Source organism: Mauremys mutica, chromosome 12, assembly GCF_020497125.1.
Source record: "Mauremys mutica isolate MM-2020 ecotype Southern chromosome 12, ASM2049712v1, whole genome shotgun sequence".
Lineage (NCBI taxonomy): Eukaryota > Metazoa > Chordata > Testudines > Geoemydidae > Mauremys > Mauremys mutica.
The window spans coordinates 18,342,814-18,362,539 of record NC_059083.1 but is presented as its reverse complement, the minus strand read 5'-3'; the positions used below and the strand labels follow the sequence as shown (position 1 = coordinate 18,362,539).

Here is a 19,726-nt window from a genome sequence, read left to right as displayed (position 1 = left end):
TTTGATGTTCTTAAGGTTTTGGAGTTAATGCAGGTCACCAAAAGGTTTCAGAACCTTTCAGGCAGGTGGTAACTGAGGTTATCTCCCTGTCTGGCCATCTATGTATTGTGTACCTGATGCTGGATACTATTTGAGTACTGAGCCAGGTGAAAATTGAGAGATTGCAAAATCCACAAAAATAGAAATCTACAGGAAGACACAAACAGCGGGGTGTCTCATGAAAGAAAGGTCACACTCTGCCTGGCTGTACAATGCTGCAAGGATTTCAGGTGAGCAGGACACGGTTAGACAGGAGAATATCTTGTTAAATAAGTCTAGGTTCTAGAACACGTTATGATTTTATTTTATATATAACCATTTGTTTCCAAGACTTCTACTTGAATCGCTGCTTTGTTAAACTGATCCTTGATTTCACTATGAACATATGTAAGTGCTGTGTGTTAAGTGGAGCAGTGATCTGAGGTGGAACTGTTCCTTTGGAAGCAGCGAATCTGTAAATAACACAGGTGTCCAGGGGACCGGGGGCTGGACGCTCAAGGCGGATGATCAGAGGGTCTGAGGGCGGAATGGGCCTATTGCTGCCCTGCAGTGACTGCAAACCCAGCAGCAAGTGTGTGTGTGGCACAGACAAGGCTCTCTCATACAAAGGGCAGATGGTCGTGAGCAGGGGTGAAAGTAACTTAAAGGACTTACCCGGACACAGGGCGGCCGGGCTCCTGGGCAAGATGGGTGGGTGGCTCTGGACCCCTGGAAGGGGCGGGGCCTCGGGTGGAAGGGGCAGTGCTGGGGCCAGACTCCCGCAGCCAGCCCTTCAGTGCTGCCCGCCCTGCACTGCCCAGGGCCCTGGCAGCAATTTAAAGGGCCTGCGGCTCCCTGGAGCGATTTACAGAGCCCCAGGCCCTTTTAAATTGCCGAGCCCTGGGGCAGCTGCCCCTTTTGCCCCCACCATCAGCAACCCTGCCGATACGGTGCTTAAAGCACTGCCGCGGCAGCACTTTAACGTCGGCTGTGTACCGGCCCATACCAGTGGCCACTTTCTTACCGGTATGAGGTACCGGCCCGTACTGGCTTACTTTCACCTCTGGTCGCGAGATGCTCACCGCACTGGGAAGCATCACAGGTTAGTAATTTCTTCCAGGTTTAGGACAGTTATAAATTACAACTCAACACCCCAAGCCAGTGAGAAGGGCCGAGGGGAGGAACTGTGACTGCGAGGGGTACCTGAGTCCCAGCACCTCCTGGGGTTCTGCTCTGCCCCCGGCTTAGAGCTCCGCCTAAAGCCACAATCCAGCCCCGTGAGCCTAAACACCAGTATTTCATGTTACAGATACACAAATAAAGATCCTCAGCCCGACTGTTTATATCACAGCAGCTTCTTTCTGGCAGATCCATTTGAACTCAGCAGCACACGTCTCAGACTGAATCTGGGTGCCTTTTACAGACGCACAGCTGTTCCCAGCAGCAGAGCCTGAGAAGCTGCAAAATTAAAGAGAGAGTCGGTGTCACTGTGGTCCCTGTAACAAGGAAAGGCCCATGGGTGAGTCTTTCCTCCCCCTCACTCTAATGGGAAGCTTGGCTCTGGTGCTGGCCTTCCTCTCTGTAACTTTCCTGCAGAGCTTCAGGTGAGAAGACAGCCCTGGAGGTGAGATGAGCGAGGGGGTCTCTGGCAAGGGATGAACTAGGCTGAATCTCATGGGTCAGTGAGCTCAAAGGGCAGATGGTCGTGAGCCACCTTGAGCTCCCGCATCTCGGCTTTCCTTTGAAAACCAAATCTGAGTCTCAGGGGACAGAGGAAACCTGCACCACGTGACCTGGGTAATGGGACGGCTGCAGGGAGCCTGAGGACTTGTCCAGATGAACGCTTAGGGCTGGGTTCACAAAGAGACTTAAGAGTCTAACTGGGGCACCAGAACAGGGGGGACCAGGGGGCCATGGCCCTCCCATTTTTTGAAAGTGGAAGGGCCTGATCCCTGCCCCTCCTATTCCCACCAAAGCCCTGATCCTGGGCAGCTGTGGGGAGCCACAGACCTGTCACCTGCCAGGGGTGGAGGGGCCTGAAAGCAGCCCCCAGCCTGTGCCCCCGCCCCCCGGACTCCCCGCCCAGGGCAGGTAGAGGATCCACAGCTCCCCACAGCTGCCCGCACAGTTCTTACCAGGGCTCTGAGGCCCTGTCCCCAGATGGAGCCAGGTCAGGATAAGAGCAGCGTGGGCAGCTGGGGGGAGCCACGGACCTTCCACCTGCCCTGGATGGAGGGTCTGGGGGGTGGGGACTCCAGTCGGGGGCTGCTCTTGGCCCCTCCATCCTGGGCAGTTGGAGGAACCTGGGCTTCCTGGCCTGCTTCCAGCTTGGCCGGAGCGGGGCCTTGGGGAAAGGGGAGGGGCAGGAGTTGGGCCATGGAAGGGGTGGGGCCCCCTGACCCCCACACTTTTGGGAAGGCTCCATCGTTCCTAGAGCCTAACAGCCACTTTAGGCACCTACATCCCAGAACCATGTCCAAAACCCTGGCTTAGCTGCAACCAAACCCTTGAGGCATCTAAACTTTTTCAGTGCCTCAATTTTCATAGTGAAGGTTTCCTAGGCACCTGTGTGTCTGCCTGTCAGCTTGTTCGCTGCTGCCTCCCTCTAGGCTGCTGGATGCCTAAGCTGCAGCATGATGCGTGAGCCAGCAGCAGACAGACATTCCTCCGCCTAACGCGCCTATGGGCCCCGAGCCAGTAGTGCATGTTCAAAGGCCACTTACCAGATCGGGCCCCACAGGTGAACTCCCACAAAATGGCAGGGAGGATCAAGCCCTCCTTGGTAACTTTTAGCCCAGGAGTTTGGGCACAAACCTGAATAGTGAGAGACCCCCAGTTCAAGTCCCCTTGTGGCTGCAGGGGAGAGGGGATTATAAACAGGGGGTGGTGGAGAAGAAGCCTCTAACCACTGAGCTAAGGGCTCCCTCAGTGTGTTTCACTGGGGATAAATAAATTAAAGAGTGATTGGAGCAGAGGGACTAAATGTCACCTCAGGATGGGATGCAGAGAGATGATTTCTAGCCCCCATTGGTGATGGCTGCTTGGAGCAGCTGGGCCTGGCACCCACAAGGGGAGAGGCAATTCCTGATTTAGTCCTCAGTGGAAGACAGGATCTGCCCCAAGAGGTGAATGGAGCTGAACTGCCTGGTAACAGTGACACAGTAATTAAATTTAGCATCCCTGTGGGGTGGATAATACCAAAAAAGCCCCAAACAGTGACATTTAACTTCAAAAGTGGAACTACATACGCAAGAAGATACTTGTTGGATGGAAATAGCACAGAGCTGTCACAAGGGTAAAATGCCTCCTAGCAGCATGGAGACTACTTAAAAACACCATCAGAGAGGCTCAGACTAAGGGCTTGTCTACACTTACAGCGCTGCAGTGAAGACACTCCCTACTCTGACCAGAGAGCTTCTCCCATCAGTGTAGTCAATCCACCTCCCCAAGAGTGGTAGCTATAGCGACAGGAGAAGCCCTCCCACTAACATAGTGCTGTATACACCCGGGTTATATTGGTACCTGTGTCGCTCAGGTGGTGGATTTTTCACATCCCTGAGTGACTTAGTTAAACTGACACAAGTTTGAAGTGTGTGGCAACTGTTTGAAGTGATAATTAAGATGGCCCATAGAAGGTGTGAGGAGAACTTAACATAGGGAAATAGATTCAATTAATGTAATGACCCAACCATTCCCAGTCTTTGTTTAGACCACAGGTAATTGTGTCTAGTTTGCATATTAATTCGAGTTCAGCAGTCTCTCTTTGGAGTCTGTTTTTGAAGTTTTTTTGTTGCAAAATTGCCACCTTCAAGTCTGTCACTGAGTGGTTAGAGAGGTTGAAGTGTTCTCCCACTGGTTTTTGAATGTTATGATTCCTGATGTCAGATTTGTGTCCATTTATTCTTTTGCGTAGAGACTGTCCAGTTTGGCCAATGTACATGGCAGAGGGGCATTGCTGGCACATGATGGCATATATCACGTTGGTAGATGTGCAGGTGTACGAGCCCCTGATGGCGTGCCTGATGTGATTAGGTCCTATGATGGTGTCACTGGAATGGATATGTGGACAGAGCTGGCATCGGGCTTTGTTGCAAGGATAGGTTCCTGGGTTAGTGTTTATGTTGTATGGTGTGCGGTTGCTGGTGAGTATTTGTTTGAAGTGTAGCCCAGGGCTAAATGTGTACCTCAAATCAAAAAAGATAGTTAGAGGACCCAAAAAATGCCACCCTGGCTAAACAGCAGAGTAATGGTGGCCATTAGAGGCAAATGGCATCCTTTAAAATTTGGAAGTCAAATCCTAATGAGGAAAATAGGACAAAGCACAAACTCCAGCAAGTGAATTGTAAATGTTTAAGGAGGCAGGCCAAGGAAGAGTTTGAGAAGCAACTTGCTAAAGGTGCAAAAACTAACAAAAAATTGTTTCAAGTACATTCGAAGCAGGAAACCTGTCAAACAGACAGTGGTTACATGCAGTGTTGTTGTAGCTGTATTGGTGCCAGGATATTACAGACAAGGTGGGTGAGGAAATATCGTCTATTGGAGCAAGTCCATTGACCTAGCTACAGCCTTCCGAGGGGGTGGCTTTACTACAGCGATGAAAGAAACCCCTAATGTTGCCGTAGAAAGTGCCTACTCCACTGTGGCACTGTAATGTAGTTATGGTGCTGCAGCTGTAGCACTTGTAATGGAGTCCGGGGATTCTCAACATTTTACTTTCTGACACCCCCCCCCCCTTCCCCTAACATGGTATAAAAACTCCAGGGCCGGGGGTCGGGATTCAGCTGCTGGAGTGGCAGTGGGGAAGTGGGGTTTGGGGCCAGGGCTGGAGGCAGGGCCGGCTCTAGACCCCAGCGCGCCAAGCAGGCGCGTGGGGCGGCCCTTTCCCTGGGGGGCGGCATTTGGCTCCGGCGGACCTTCCGCAGGCATGCCTGCGGGAGGTCCACCGGAGCCCGGGACGAGCGGACCTGCCGCAGTCATGCCTGCGGCGGATGCCGTGGTCCCGCGGCTCCAGTTGAGCTCCCGCAGGCATGCCTGCGGCAGCTCAAGCGGAGCCGCGGGACCGGGGAAGGGCGGCGCAGCGCGCCGCGCTGCTTGGGGCTGCCTAATTTATAGAGCCGCCCCTGGCTGGAGGCTCCAGGTTTCAGCTGCCAGGGCTCGGGGCTTCTGCCCCATGGAACTTGGGACTCAGGGCTCCTGGCTTTAGCCCCACGGGGCAGGGAACTCAGGGCTTCTACTCCACAGGGACACCAGGGCTCATGGCTCCGGGCTGCAGCCCCATGCTGGGGGGCAGGACTCGGGGCTCTGGGTTTCAGCCCTTTGGCGCTAGGCTTTAGCCCGGCAGGGGCACTGGGTCTCCAAGCTTTAGACCCGCAGGAGTGCAGGGGCTGGGGGCTCCGGTCTTCAGCCCTGCAGGCTCAGGACTCCAGGTTTCAGCCCCTTGGCTCCAACTTCAGCCCCCTGGGGGGTGCCTGGGCTCAGGGCTTCAGCCCCTGGCTCAGCTCCCGATTTCAGCCCTGCGGAGGCACCGGGCTTCGGCCATGGGGCTCCCCAGCCTCTGAAACGAGCTCCCGGCCCTCAAAGAGGACATGGGCCCCTGGCTGAGAATGACTGGTGTAGACGTACTCAGGCACCTAATTCCCTGAGAGAGGCCGCGGTTGGCACCTTCCCCTCTCATGTTGGCATCTCCCATTCGCTAGCTCGGGCGGTTCCCCACCTAGCGTGCTGGTTTCTGTGAATCCCATTGGGAGGTGCCTGTCTCTCCCCATGCATTGCACAAGGGAGCCTGGGCACCTAACTCGGGCTTTGTGAATCCCAGGGATTTTCTCGGTGCCTAAACATTAGGTGCTGCTACACTCAGACTCCCACCACGTACGTCTCTTTGTGAATCTAGCCCTTGCGGCACAGCAGGCGGGGGTGTGCTTGTGCTCACTGGCCGTGTGGACAGTCTGAGCGCACACTAACACTGGCAGCAGAAAGACCAGAGAGAGGAGCAGAGCCCAGGGGAACCCAGCAGAGCCCAGAGACAGGGCTGAAGTAAGACGTTTAGGGCCTTAGGCACAACTTCTTATCAGGGTCCCCCCCACTGGCACCATGGGGCAGAGACTGGCGCAATGGCTGCCGTGTCCCCCTTGCACTGGCAGGAGCAGTAGCCACATTCTCACCAGTGATCACACGTCACTGCCTTCAGCTGCCGGCCCAGAGGAGCAGATGTGTGACAGAAAGGATGGTTCAAGGGTTAGGGCGCTGACCTGGGTTCCATTTCCTGCTCTGCCCAGGCTCCCTGTGACACTCTGGGCAAGTCACTTAAAGTGAGAGACTCAGCGATATTGAGGCACCTAACTCCTCTTGAAGTCGATGGGCATTAGGCATCTAAATACCTTTATGAATCCCACTGTTGGTCTCTCTGTGCCTCAGTTTACCCATCTATAGCAAGGGGATAATAGCCCTGCCCTGCCCTGCCCTAAAGGTTGTGAGATGCTCAGACACTATAGCAATGGGGGGCAGATCAGGACCTTAGGCCTTGTCCACACTAGGAGGTGTTTCTGGTGCAGTTATATTGGAAACCCTGTAGTGTGGACACAGCTATATCCATATCTAAGGGCTTGTCTACATTACCTGCTGGATTGAGAGGCAGGTGGAGTCGACAGGGGAGCATCAGCAGTCGACTCACCGCAGTGAAGACACCGCGGTGAGTAGATCTAAGTAAGTCGACTTCAGCTACGTTATTCACGTAGCTGAAGTTGCGTAACTAATCGAATCCTGCCCCCCCCCCCGTAGTGTAAACCAGATCTCAGTGTTTCTACAACTACAGCTTATGCCAATTCCCCCAATTGGCATAAGCTACACTGCAATAAGCGCAGGTGCATTGGTATAACTGCAGCTACACTAGGGCCTTTGCTGGCACAGCAAAAATACCCTTAACCGACACAACTATGCTAGTAAAACTTTTAAGTGAACATCAGTTAGAGATTTAACATCAGCAATTTATACAATGGTGCTTTTCCCAAACATCTATCAAACATTAAACATCAGGCAGCACTTACAGCACTGGATCTAACCGGGAACCGTCCACCCAGGTCCATTCCCCCCCTGGAAGTGTCACTGTAAGTCCAATCCAGACATCATTTGCACCTTGTGTAAGATTCTGTATGGAATCCTGTGAAGTGCAAAGCAGAGGAGGTGGGGTGAATATGCTGGAACAGGCTAGAATTTGTTTAGTGCTCCTGTTAAATGCCTGCTCTTGGCTTCAGTGGCTCTACCCATAACGCCAGCAGGAGAACGCATCAGCACCTGAGCTAGTTCACCCTCGCCCCTGGGCGGGCAGAGTCCCAGTGCAGTGCTGGGAAATGTGGCTCTCTCTGTGCAGGTGTGGTAATGCCAGCACTAGTCCTTGGTGTCACAGGGTGAGCTGGCCCTTTAAGGGAGTCCTGGGTTCAGCCTCACCTGTGACTAGGTGTCCCTGGACTGGGAGGTTCAGGTGAGGGAAGCAGGTGACCAGGATCCAGACCTGGTGGGGCTACAAGGGCAGCCCGAGGTCAGTCAAGGCAGGGCCAGATTTGGTGGCGTAGGGGGGTTGTGTGAGTAGCTCTATGCAGAAGGGCTCTGCTGAGCTCCCAGACAGGGCTCAGGGGTGCAGAGCCTGCAGGAGCCAGCTGGGCAGTCTGTTCAGAACTGTATGTTAATCAGCCAGATGCCCCAGAATGGAGGAAAAGGAGAAATGGGGCAGAGGGATAGAGCCAGGCTGGATAAACCTGCTGCTCTGGGATTGTAACTAGTGACACACGTCTCTCTCCAGCTGGAGTTTAATGAGCCTGTATTTTATGTTACCATTTCCTCCCGGTTCTGGATCACGAGCATTTGAGCGCTCTTCCACAAGCAGTCGTCACGGCTCCCAGTCCAGTTTTTACTCTTTTTAGACAGCCAGTAGCACTTGTCCCCATGCAGCTGCCAGTCCCTGGGGCAGAGTTTGCACCCGGAGCCCTCTGGAGGGAGAGATGGGAACAGAGGTGTCATCAATTCTGAAAATTCAAACTGCAGCTGGCTGAAAACTTTTGTTCAAAGCTGTTTTTTAATGGTAAAATGCCATTTTGACCAAAATAAAAGTTTTGGTGTCATTTTTTGATGGGGGAGGGGACTCAAAAGGGAAATACTGATTTTTTGGGGGGTGGGGGAAGATTTCATTCAGTTTTGGATGTTCCCCCCCCGGAAAAGAGGGGGAGGACTTTCACTTTTCTATTTCCATCAGAGGACATCAAGCTGTCATTTCTTTTCATATTTTTCATGAACTAGGTTTGCAATGTACCAGCTCTAGGTCTAGATATTGCTGAAGTTTCCCCTGCAGCTGTGTAAAAGCTTCAACATACTAGCAAGGGCTTTTTTCAGAGGTCCGCATGCAAACAGCCAGGCCCGCTGTAGGGCACGACTGAGCGGTGCTGGCAGAGCTGGGAGGCCAGAGAGGAGAGAATTCATTTGAAGTCTTTACACAGCGTTGCTCTCTAATTAGATCTGCTCTAACGCAGTCACAAGTTCCAGGTTCTGTGCAGGAATCACGGGGTGGAATTTTCTGGATTGGTGCATTAAATGTTCACTGAGGTTTGGTCGTGTGAGATCATAAAAGCTGAACAGAGACAGGTTCGGCCTATACTCCGATGGGAGACCTTATGGGGAAATCTGTGTGCAAACAAATAACATTGATGACTGAGACTGAGAAGGAGGGACACCACCTACTAAGACAGAACTGAACCCAGTGCCCCAGCCTGGCAGTAGGGGGTGCTGTACCACTGCTACTGCCATGGTTCAGCTGAGAACTAAAAGCAAGGTTCACATGGGGTCATTAAGAACATAAGTGCTGCCATATTGGCTCAGACCACTGTCCATCTTGCTCAGTATCCTGTCTCTGACAGCGGCCCATACCAGAGTTCCCTGGGGAATTTACAGAACAGGGCAATTATGGAGTTATTCATCCAACTTCCACTCCCAGCTTCTGGTAGTCAGAGGTTCAGCATTGCACTGATTGTGGGGTTGCATCCCTGATCATCTTGGCCAATAGTCATTCATGGATCTATTTTTTTTTGTACCCAGTCACAGTTTTGGCCATCATAACATCCTATGGCAATGAGTTCCACAGTTTAGTTGTGTGAAAAAGTACTTCCTCTGGTTGTATTAAACCTGCTGCCTATTAACTTCATTGGATGACCCCTGGTTTTTGTATTGTGTGAAGGGTAAATAATCAATTAATCGCCATTAACTCACACGATTAACTCAAAAAATTAATTGCGATTAATCGCACTTATAACAATAGAATACCAATTTAAATTTATTAAATATTTTTGGATGTTTTTCTACATTGTCAATATTGATTTCAATTACAACACAGAATACGGTGCACAGTGCTCGCTTTATATTATTATTTTTTATTACAAATATATGCACTGTAAACATGATTAACAAAAGAAACAGTATTTTTCAATTCACCTCATGCAAGTACTGAAGTGCAATCTCTTTACTGTGAAAGTTGAATTTAATATATTTGAAAATGTATTAAACATCCAAAATATTTAAAATAAATGGTATTCTATTCTTAACAGTGCAATTCATTGTTTTAATCGCTTGACAGCACTAGTAAATAACACTTCTCTATTCACTCTTCCCACACCACTCATGTCCTATCATATTCTCCCCCGACCCCCACCCTCAGTTGCCTCTTTTCTAAGTGGAACAGCCCTAATCTTTTTTAGTGTTTCTTTATATGGAAGCTGTTCCACACCATTGACCATCTTTGTTGCCTTTCTCTGAACCGGTATGTGCTTTTTGAGATGGAGCAACCAGAACTGTACACAGTATCCAAGGTGCACCACGGATTTATATAGAGGCACTATGATATTTTCGGTTTTATTTTCTATCCTTTTCCTAATAGTTCCTAACATACTGTTCACCTTTTTGACCACTGATGTATATTGAGTAGAAGCTTTCATAGAACTATCCATGGTGACTCCAAGATCTCTTTTTTGGGTGGTAACAGCTAATTTAGAACCCATCAGTGTATACGTGCAGTTGGGATTATTCCCTCCAATGTGTATTACCTTGCACTTATCCATGTTGAATTTCATCTGCCATTTTGTTGCCAAGTCACGCAGTTGTGAGAGATCCCTCGGTAGGGCGACCAGACAGCAAATATGAAAAATCAGGACAAGGGGTGGGGGGTAATAGGCGCCTATATAAGAAAAAGCCCCAAATATCGGGTCTGCCCCTATAAAATTGGGACATCTGGTCACCCTATCCCTCGGTAACTCCTCACACTCAGCTTTGGACTTAACTATCTTGAATAATTTTGTATCGTCTGCAAACTTTGCCACTTCACTGTTCACCCCCTTTTTTCAAATCGTTAATATGTTCAACAGCTCTGGTCCCAGTACAGATCCTTGGGGGATCCCATTATTTACCTCTCTCCACTGTGAAAACTGGCCATTTATTCCTACTCTTCGTTTCCTATCTGTCAACCAGTTACTGATAAACAAAAGGACCTCACCATAGCTACTTAGTTACCTTAAGAGTCTTTGTTGAGGGACCTTGTCAAAGGCTTTCTGAATACCCAGCTACACTATATCCACTGGATCGGCCTCATCCACCTGCTTGTTGACTCCCTTGAAGAATTCCCTTGACAAAAGCCATGTTGACTCTTCCCCAACAAATCATGTTGATCTATGTGTCTCTGTTAATTCTGTTCTTCACTATAGTTTCTACCAATTTGCCCAGTACTGAAGTCCGGCTCCCCAGGCTGTAATTGCCAGGATCACCTCTGGAGCCTTTTTTAAAAACCGGAGTTACATTAGCTACCTTCCAGTCATCTGGCTCTTCTTGAATACTGGGAGGTCTGAACCTGTTCAAATTCCAGCCTGGGTGACTTCAGTTTGCCTCTCTAAAACGCCCCCTGCAATTCCAACAGGCTATGAAGTTCTTCTTCAGTCATTTGCCTAAGACAAACAGCTGTTGAGTTTCACCCCAGAGGTGGCTGCATTTCAGTAGTGGGGGAAAGGATTCCTGAGAGTATTACATAGTTTGAAAAACACTTTGTGATCCAATCTCGACAGAAATTGTATTATTACACTATTATTAAAATTGTCTATGCTCTAGCAATGGGAGTTACTCTGACCACTAGATGTCACTGCTGATCCTCTGCACAAACAGCTGAGAATTAGTAATTTTACTTAAATTGTAAATTCTCTGGGGCAGGGACTGTCTTTTTATTATATGTTTTTACAGCACCTTCCACAATGGGGCCCTGAATGCTGAGCCTGTGGGCACTGCTGCAATACAAATAAATAATAATCAATATTAGTACTACAGTAGGACAGAGAGGCCACAACAATGGATCGGACCCCATTGTGGTAGGTGTTGCACATGCACGTAGTACAACAAACTCTGCTTCAACAAGCTACCAATCTAAACATAGGATGGGAAACAGGTGGAGATACACAAAGAGGATCAGGATGACAGGGAGAATGAAATAACCCTCCTGGTACAGAAAGAGGTAGCCACAGCATTTACCTTGCACCCACCAATTGGGACTGATGAAAAGAAAAAAGATAGAGGATCTTTGGGTGTATAGTACATCACTACCACACCTAGAGCATTAGAGCACATTAAAAAAACATTCCATTTACTTAAAAAATCACCCTGTTGTCTGAACATTGTTTTCCCTGCTGTAGTTATGAGTAGAGCTGACGGGAAAAAAATTCTTTTTTCAAAATGAAATTCTTCACAGGAAACTTGTTTCGTTTGAATTTTTTTTAGTTTTTGTTGAAGTAAGCGTCTGCTTTCCAAACTCTTTGACTCAAAAATGAATGGTTAGCCCCCTTTACACTGTCACTTTGGCAATGTTGCCATCTCTCATATTTTTATCACACGTCTTGTGAAGTTTGGAGTTTTCTTTTAAGCCCCAGCTCCTGGAGTCAGGGGCTTATGTGAGAATCTCAGTTTCATTACAGAAAGTTTCTAGTCCTCATAATTTTGCGAAAAGCCTGACAGCAGAACCCAAGTGCAACCTAAAGGCTCAAGAAACCAGAAGGCAAACATAAAGAACCCAAAATGTATATTTTTTCTAAAATAAGCCAATCTCATAATTTTTAGGGTCTGACTCATGGTTTTTTGAATGCTTGGGGATTGCAACACTGGAGTAATGTCTATAAAGGGGCCTCAGTGTGAATGAGAATCTGGTCCATTGTGTTTCAAGCTGACAGTGTCCCTTTAACATGGTGCCTGGATTTTCAGTCACAGCGAGAGTGCTGCAAACTCTTTAAGGGAGAGTGACTCATGGCTCTGGGACAGTAGGAGCTGGGGTTACCTGCCAAGCTGCCATTGTGGGGTTCACATAGAATTGGTTTCAAGCGAGACCGGAAATCCTCCAGGCAGGAGCTGCATTCAGTGCTACTGACGATTCTGGTTTCATTATTCTCCGACGTATTCAGAGTTCCTCTGGTCTGCCCTTTACAAGAGACATGCAACTGGGAAACTTCAAAACAGCATCAGCGTCAATAAAAAATCACTTCTATTGCAGCTATTTAGGGATTAAAGAAAAACAATCGTGGGAGGTGTAAAAATCGAACAGTGTAGTGCCAATCACAGCTAGGGCAGGGACAGAGGAAGAGAGAATCCCATTCACTACACAGTCTAGGTGCATTTCTGTCTTCGCATCCACATGTAACAGTGCACCTGTTTTAGCTGGATCATATGAGTTTCATGCATCCAGCTCTTAACTGCACATTGTTCCTGTAACATTTTGACCTGGCTGGTGATGTAATGCCAAGGATTTCATTCATAAACGGACTGGAATCAGGAATGGAATATCAGTGGGATTTGGGAATGAGAAGAGAATTCATGGAACCACCATTAAGCCCAAATGGATAAACAGATTGGTGCTACTTACCCCACACCCCCAGGGCTATCACAGCTATTGTCAGGACGATGTTCCCAGCCCATCCGGCCCCTACAGCGATGCGATGCCACCGGGGACATGGAGGGGAACCTGTAAGAGACAATGTTTGGAGAAACACCATCAGCCCCCAGCGTGAGAAATCAGCCTCCTTACCTGGGAGTTCCACTCCTCTTCACATAACACTAGGGGCGGCTTTACCAATGGCACCTTCTTTCACCCATTTCTCTCAGAAGCACCTTCATACCTTTTCCCCCACACTGTGCCTTATGCAGGGATGCCCCCCCCCTCGAAATCATTCTACACAGCCACTGCTCTGCCCTGCTTCAGATCCTTTCCTATGGTCCCCCTGTAACCTGACACGCATGGTAAACTGCCTAGTAATAAGAGCTAGGCAAGTGGCCTGTTAATGATTCATTAATATAGCTTACTTCATTTAAAACCAACAATTATGAAGCCTCCAAATTGTTAACCTAGCTAATACATATCACCTTGTGCCCCTGTGACCATCCCCCTTGTCCTTCCTCTCTCCTATCCCTCCCTTCATGTTCAAAATACACCGGTTGTGTTTTGACCCTATTTAAACCGCAATCCTATAAATACTGTTATGTCAGGAGTCACCAGATGGTGCTGTTACACACAGTCATATATATTCCTTTTCTCAATGTGTGAACACTTTGAAGAAATGTTATACTATTGTTCATTTTGTGGTCTGGGTTCTTTGTGGGGGAGCTGTTGCACCAGCAGGGGAGTTTGCTCTCTGCCTTACTTTCTCTATTAGATTCACATCTTCTGGTAGAGTTGCTTCCTGGGAACCAGGCATGGTGTTTGGGCTGAGATTCCTGAAAGAGGGGTTTGTTTACATGCCATTTGTGATCACCTCTGTTCCAGGACCGGTGTACACAGTGTAAATAAACAAATTACACTAAGAAAATATCCAGCCTCCGTGTCACTGAATTCTTCTCCATTGTGAAAACAGACCAGGCTCAAATGTCTACTATCACTAAGTACAGAGGTGACAATACTTGTGCCTGCACTTAACTTTAAGCACGTAAGTAATCCCATTGACTTCAAAAGGACCACTTATAGTGTAAGTATTTGTAAAGTATTTGTGTAAGTGTTAGCAGGACTGGGGCCTTAGTTTGTAAATTATCTGGTTGAGAAATTTTCCATCAAAACGTTTTTTTAATAGAAAACTGGGTTCGGGACTAAATTTTTTTTTTGCTAAAGAAGTGTTTGCTTTCTGCAGAAAATTGATTTTTTTTTTTGGTATTTTGATTCTGAAATGCCACCCACATCTCAAAGAATTGTAGTTTGGGTGCCTTATTCCCCTAGTCTCCTCTATGGGCTGCAGGGCCACACAGAAAGGATGCCAAAAATAGCAGTTTGCCCCAGGCATCAGGTTTAAGTATGTCCCCAAACCCGTGGAACACTATGATTATTGGATGAAACACGGAAAGGTGGCGAGTCTCATTTTCAAATATTGCCCCAGGCCCCCAGAAACCTCTGTGCAGCCTTGATGGACGAGGCTCCCCAGCCAGATTTCATCTTTCGTGATGCACCGTGGCCATGTGAGTGCTGTTGTGATAACTGGGCCTACAAATTTACCCTCATTGTGAGAAGTGTGAGAAAATTCATTAAATGTCACAGTAACCTATAATAATAAATGTTGATAGGAAAAAGTACAAAAGGGAGACAGAAAGACTGAACTAATCCAAACACAAAGGTCGACTGCTATAAATTAAGACCTGTGTTAAGATCATGCACGGTGAAGGCTGCAAATGAAAGGTGCCAAAGAGCTGCCTCATCAAACAGCACAGATATGAACTTTGCATGCTCTCGGCGTGGCTGACTCTGCATCAGGAGTTAGACTTCCGTCATATGTGTAGCCATAGATGAGAACTGCGACAACATCAGCAGCAATGTACTACTAACACACAGCGTTAATTCATGAATAAAATAATGAGGGGATGGCTCTTCCACCCATCACTGCTTTATGGGGTCCTTTAAAAAAAAACTTTTTTTGGGGGGGAGGGTGCGGGTGTCATGAAAAAGCCAAAAAGAAGCTGTTTGCCAACATCTGCTACTGCAAGTGTTACCGTCAGGGCTGCTGCCGCTACCATAAACTGGGATCCACCACTACACCATTGGGCCTTCCTCATTCTGATCTTGAAAGATGTCCTGACCAGCCTGGCCTAGAGAGAGGAGCCCAGAGGACATTGCTGCTTCCACCTGCTCTGGCTAAATTCCAAACACTGCCTGGGATGTGAGACGTTGTCATCCCCCATCCCCCTTGTTTGTTCTTTTTTACCTCCACCTTATTTCTTCTCTTTCCTATCCCTCTCCTTTTGCCTTCTGTGTAATGAGAGGCTGGCTTAGGCAGCCAAGACTGTACGTTTTGCAACGTTGCTGTAAGCCTGTGACCAGAAACAGACAACCAGCCATGATACCCCAAACAGTCCTATTCTGCTGCAACAGGGGTCAGCAGCCTTTCAGAAGTGCTGTGCTGAGTCTTCATTTATTCACTCTGATTTAAGGTCTCGTGTGCCAGTCATACATTTTAATGTATTTCAAAGGTCTCTTTCTGTAAGTCTACAATATAGAACTAAACTATTGTTGTATATAAAGTAAATAAGGTTTCAAAATGTTTAAGAAGCTTCATGTAAAATTAAATTAAAATGCAGAGCCCCCCGGACCGGTGGCCAGGACCCGGGCAGTGTGAGTGCCACTGAAAATCAGCTTGTGTGCTCCCTTTGGCACCCGTGCCATAGGTTGCCTACCCTTGTGCTACAAGTTTACCAGGACTCCGGGCGGCTGCTATGATTGTGTGTCCTGCTTGTGTTTCTGCAGAAGCGAGGTTACAACTGAGAGCTAACATCAAAAACAGAAGCTGTATTTTCTCTCTTTGCTGTTTCTTTTCCCTCCCTTTTTGTTTGTCTTGTTTTCTCTTTTAGAGGAACAGGATCAGACTTTAAACAACAGCAGCAACAGCTCCAGCCCATCTCAAGTAACCTTTTCTCTTTCCCCTAAAAAGAACAGTTATTGCCATTAATACTATCTAAAGCCTGTCAGATAGGGGACTTTTCTCCAGCGAAAGGGAAAGGAAATAAGGAATGTTGTTAAAATGAAAGCCTTACTTAATAGTTTAGATTTCAAATGCTTCAACTGCTTTATTAAAGAAACAGAAAAAGAAAGAAAGAAAAAGATTAAAATGATTTTTAATGGTGTATTTGCCATGAGACTAACCAAGCTGAGGTACTTGTATGTCAAACCCTGGACATTGTTTACCAGTGTTTAATGTCAGACAGTGACAGGATCACATTAACACCTTTGATCCTTTGGGCCCATGAAAATTAACACAAAAGTGCCATTAAATGGACTGCCCACCCTTGCCAAGAGGGGAGACCATGATGAATCATGGGAGTTGTATTCCAAGCAGAGAGCTGAGCCCATAGAGGAAAATGGAGACATGAGGCACTCAAATCATACACGCCGCATTTCTAATGTGTCGGCAGGGGAGGGGGGAAGACTCCACCCCAGGCCCCACCCCTTCCCCCAAGGCCCCAGCCCTACCCTGCCATTCCACCCCCGCTCTGCCCTGCCCTCCCACCCCTGATTGCGGTGGGTGGGAGGCACTGGGAGGAGAGGGGGAGGCGCTGATCAGCTGGGCCACTGATGGGCAGGAGGCACTGATAGTGGGGCTGCCAATGGGTGCTAAACACCCACCATTTTTCCCCCCCGTGGGTGCTCCAAAGTGCTTTCAAAGTAGGCTAGAGGCGTTTCAATGGTGGCTGAAACCCCTTAGCCTTCTTTGAAAATCCCAGCCAAAATACTTCAGTGGTTTGCTATTTTCCCAGGAATTATATTGTGAAATGAAGATAGTGAGCCAGAGTCTATTCTGTTACCTGGGTGTACTCTAAATACAAAGACATTCCACTAAGGTAATTTACACAGAAGTGACAGTGCTATTATATTGACTCAGTGTCTTGATTTTGAGTGGCAATCTTTTGTAATTTTTTGTAAACAGAAGCATCTTTAAACCAAACTCACTCTATACTTTCAAACTATGTTTCCTTGGGAAAGGGTTGGAAACTAACTTCTGGTTTCAAATGAAGCTTGTGACACTCTTAAAGCCACTCACAGAGTTTATAATTACTACAGGAGAATTAAATGCCTTCCTGTTGTAACCACTATTCAATTCAAAAATTGCACCCTTCTGCTCATAAAAGTGGATCCTTATGTGTGGATTTTCACAGAGACCTAATTCAGATCACTACTGTGAACTTTAGAGAACTAATTGTTCTGAAATTATGAGTGGACAAAAATAGTGGAATTAATTTTTTAAAAGTGAAAAATATTGTCTGGTCTATACGTGTTCAGTACCTAACACAACAAGGCCCCTGCTCCTAACTAGAACCTTTTAGCATCACCACCTCGCAAATTTCATATTAATTAATGCTGAATAATTAATGGTGGTTGTGTTTTCTGTCTTCAATTTAAAATCGCTTGTTGAATTTTGTTTAACGTTTCTGAGGAAAATTATCTTGTAGCTTTGGATTAACAAATTATTTCAAGCTAAAAGGAGAGGGGTTTTCAGGAAAAGGAAGTGGGAAGGTTAAAGTCATCCTTATATTGGAATTGGTCTTCCACTTTTAGCCGCTATATGAAGTCAATACTGTGACGTCATGATTTTAACAAATATCGGGGGTAGCCGTGTTAGTCTGTAGCCACAAAAACAATGAGGAGTCCGGTGGCACCTTAAAGACTAACAGATTTATTTGGTCATAAGATTTTAACAGAAATTTATGAGACAAGTTAATTTTAATTTCAGCGTTAGACCCTGATCCTGCAAAGATCTGAGAACAGGTGTTATTTTAAACATATGAGTGACTGCTTCATTGGGATGATTCATTTAATGAAGGAAAACTTGTGCATAACCATCTGCAGGCCTTTGGATGAGCCACCTTACAAAGCTCTGCACACTAGCCACAAGCATTTGGAGGATAAGGCCCTTAGTTGTAGGACTGCAAATACATTATTGCCAAGGGCGTGGTGGATTCTTCATCACTGAATTTTAAAATCAAGACTAGATTTTTTTTCTAAAAGATACTCTAGGACGGTGTTTCCCAAACTTGGGACATCGCTTGTTCCGGGAAAGCCCCTGGTGGGCCGGGCCTGGCCAGTGGGAGCCGCGATTGGCCGAACCTGCGGACGCGGCAGGTAAACAAACTGGCCTGGCCCGCCGGGGGCTTTCCCTGAACCAGCGGCGTCCCAAGTTTGGGAAACACTGCTGTAGGAATTATGTTGGGGAAATTCTACGGCCTGTTATACAGGACGTCAGACTAAATGATCACATGTCCCTTCTGGCCTTGGACTCTGTGAATTAAGGCACCAGTCCTGCAATTGGATCCATGTGGGTGGACCCTTGTGCCCATTGACTTCAATGGGATTCTGTACAGGTGTGAATGAAGACCAATCATAAGGATCAAATCAGATCACAGGATTGGGGCCTAAGTTTCCATTCATTAACATAAGTCTTCAACATAACAAAAATGATATAACTGCAGCTAAAAAAGTCACTTAAAGTCAACTTCAGCTCTTGGATACATTGGTGTAAAAAGTTTAGAACAAGTTCACTGACTTCTAAGTCACGCTGGATTTACACTGATGTAACAAGCAGAATCTAACTCCTAAAATATTTTTCAAGAGTAGATCAGATCCTGTCTGAAAATATATCTAAAGTGCATGGATACAATTCATGAAGGCTCACAACAAAAATTAAATTTGACTAGACAGCTACATATTATGCTAGTTACTACTGTGATGTAAACAGATACCAAAGCAATATCTGTTGGAAAATATCACCTGCTAATAAAATGCTATCACTTCTGTAAGAAACCCCTTCAGAAGCTGCACCATAATTCCGTTATGTTCATAACGTGTAAATGTACAGCAAGATGTTTTAACTATAATACACTTGTAGCTACACTTAAAGAAGGAAAATGTATGAGATAAAGGAAGCCAGAATCATTGGCAATATACAAGTATAACTGCAAACATATAGTATGTTTGACTATAGCACATCACACTTGATATACAGCTTGATGAAATATCTGGACTATTAGAGTGGGATTTTTAGAAACACCTAAGTCACTTAGGAACTTCTGAAAATTTTACCCTTCGTGTAAATCTGTAGCCTTACTGTACTTACAGAAAATATGCTCTAAAATAATTATTTAATGTTTAATGTTTTTTTTACCAAACAGCCTCCAAACTATCAAGATTTTTAACCAATTTAATATCATTTTTCAGGGGAATCACAAGTTCTGATACTCAGTTTACACCCTTTAAGTTGTAATACCTGCGTCCTTGTATTTTCAACATTCCTAAAACACTGATAACTCTTCCTGGTCCCCATCTCTGCCATGGTCTTTTCATTGACAGTCTCCCCTAACTCCTGACTGTCCATACTTCAGTAGAGCTACAGTGCAATAACTTGTTGTCTCTCCTGCACGTAGAAACAGAACACGTCATCTCTGTCCTTGGAAAGCTTTCCTGGTTTTTTTGTCCATTTCAGAATCCAGTAAAAAGAAAAAATTCCTTTCATTACCTCTATCATTCCCACCTACTCACCCCCACCCCCAATGGCCAGGTTCTTCTCATTTCTTCTTCTTCTCCTCTGGTCCCAGTTCCTACATTCCTCAGAGATACCAGGCTTCCCTCTCCCTACTTCCATCAGTACACAGAGGTTTGTAGACCCTTCCTCCTCAATCCCCA

At 46.8% G+C, this 19,726-nt stretch overlaps 1 protein-coding gene across 1 annotated transcript; it reads right to left on the bottom strand.

Moving 5' to 3' along the window:
* Positions 1–935: 935 nt before the first annotated feature.
* Positions 936–13,377, bottom strand: LOC123346310 (killer cell lectin-like receptor subfamily B member 1B allele C). Its single transcript, XM_044983650.1, has 5 exons — positions 12,944–13,377; positions 12,362–12,502; positions 7,846–8,000; positions 7,062–7,174; positions 936–1,476 (listed from the first exon to the last, which is right to left on the bottom strand). The coding sequence occupies exons 1-5, from the start codon at positions 13,071–13,073 to the stop codon at positions 1,359–1,361; spliced, it is 657 nt and encodes a 218-aa protein (XP_044839585.1). The 5' UTR covers positions 13,074–13,377; the 3' UTR covers positions 936–1,358.
* Positions 13,378–19,726: the final 6,349 nt, after the last annotated feature.

Coding starts and splice junctions, on each gene's coding strand:
- LOC123346310 (XM_044983650.1), bottom strand. CDS start 13,073: ATGGTGTTTCTCCAAACATTGTCTCTTACAGGTTCCCCTCCATGTCCC. Junction 8,001..12,361: donor CCACAATGGCAGCTTGGCAG/GTAACCCCAGCT, acceptor CTCTCCCTCCAG/AGGGCTCCGGGTGCAAACTC. Junction 1,477..7,061: donor TCCCGGTTAGATCCAGTGCT/GTAAGTGCTGCC, acceptor TTAATTTTGCAG/CTTCTCAGGCTCTGCTGCTG.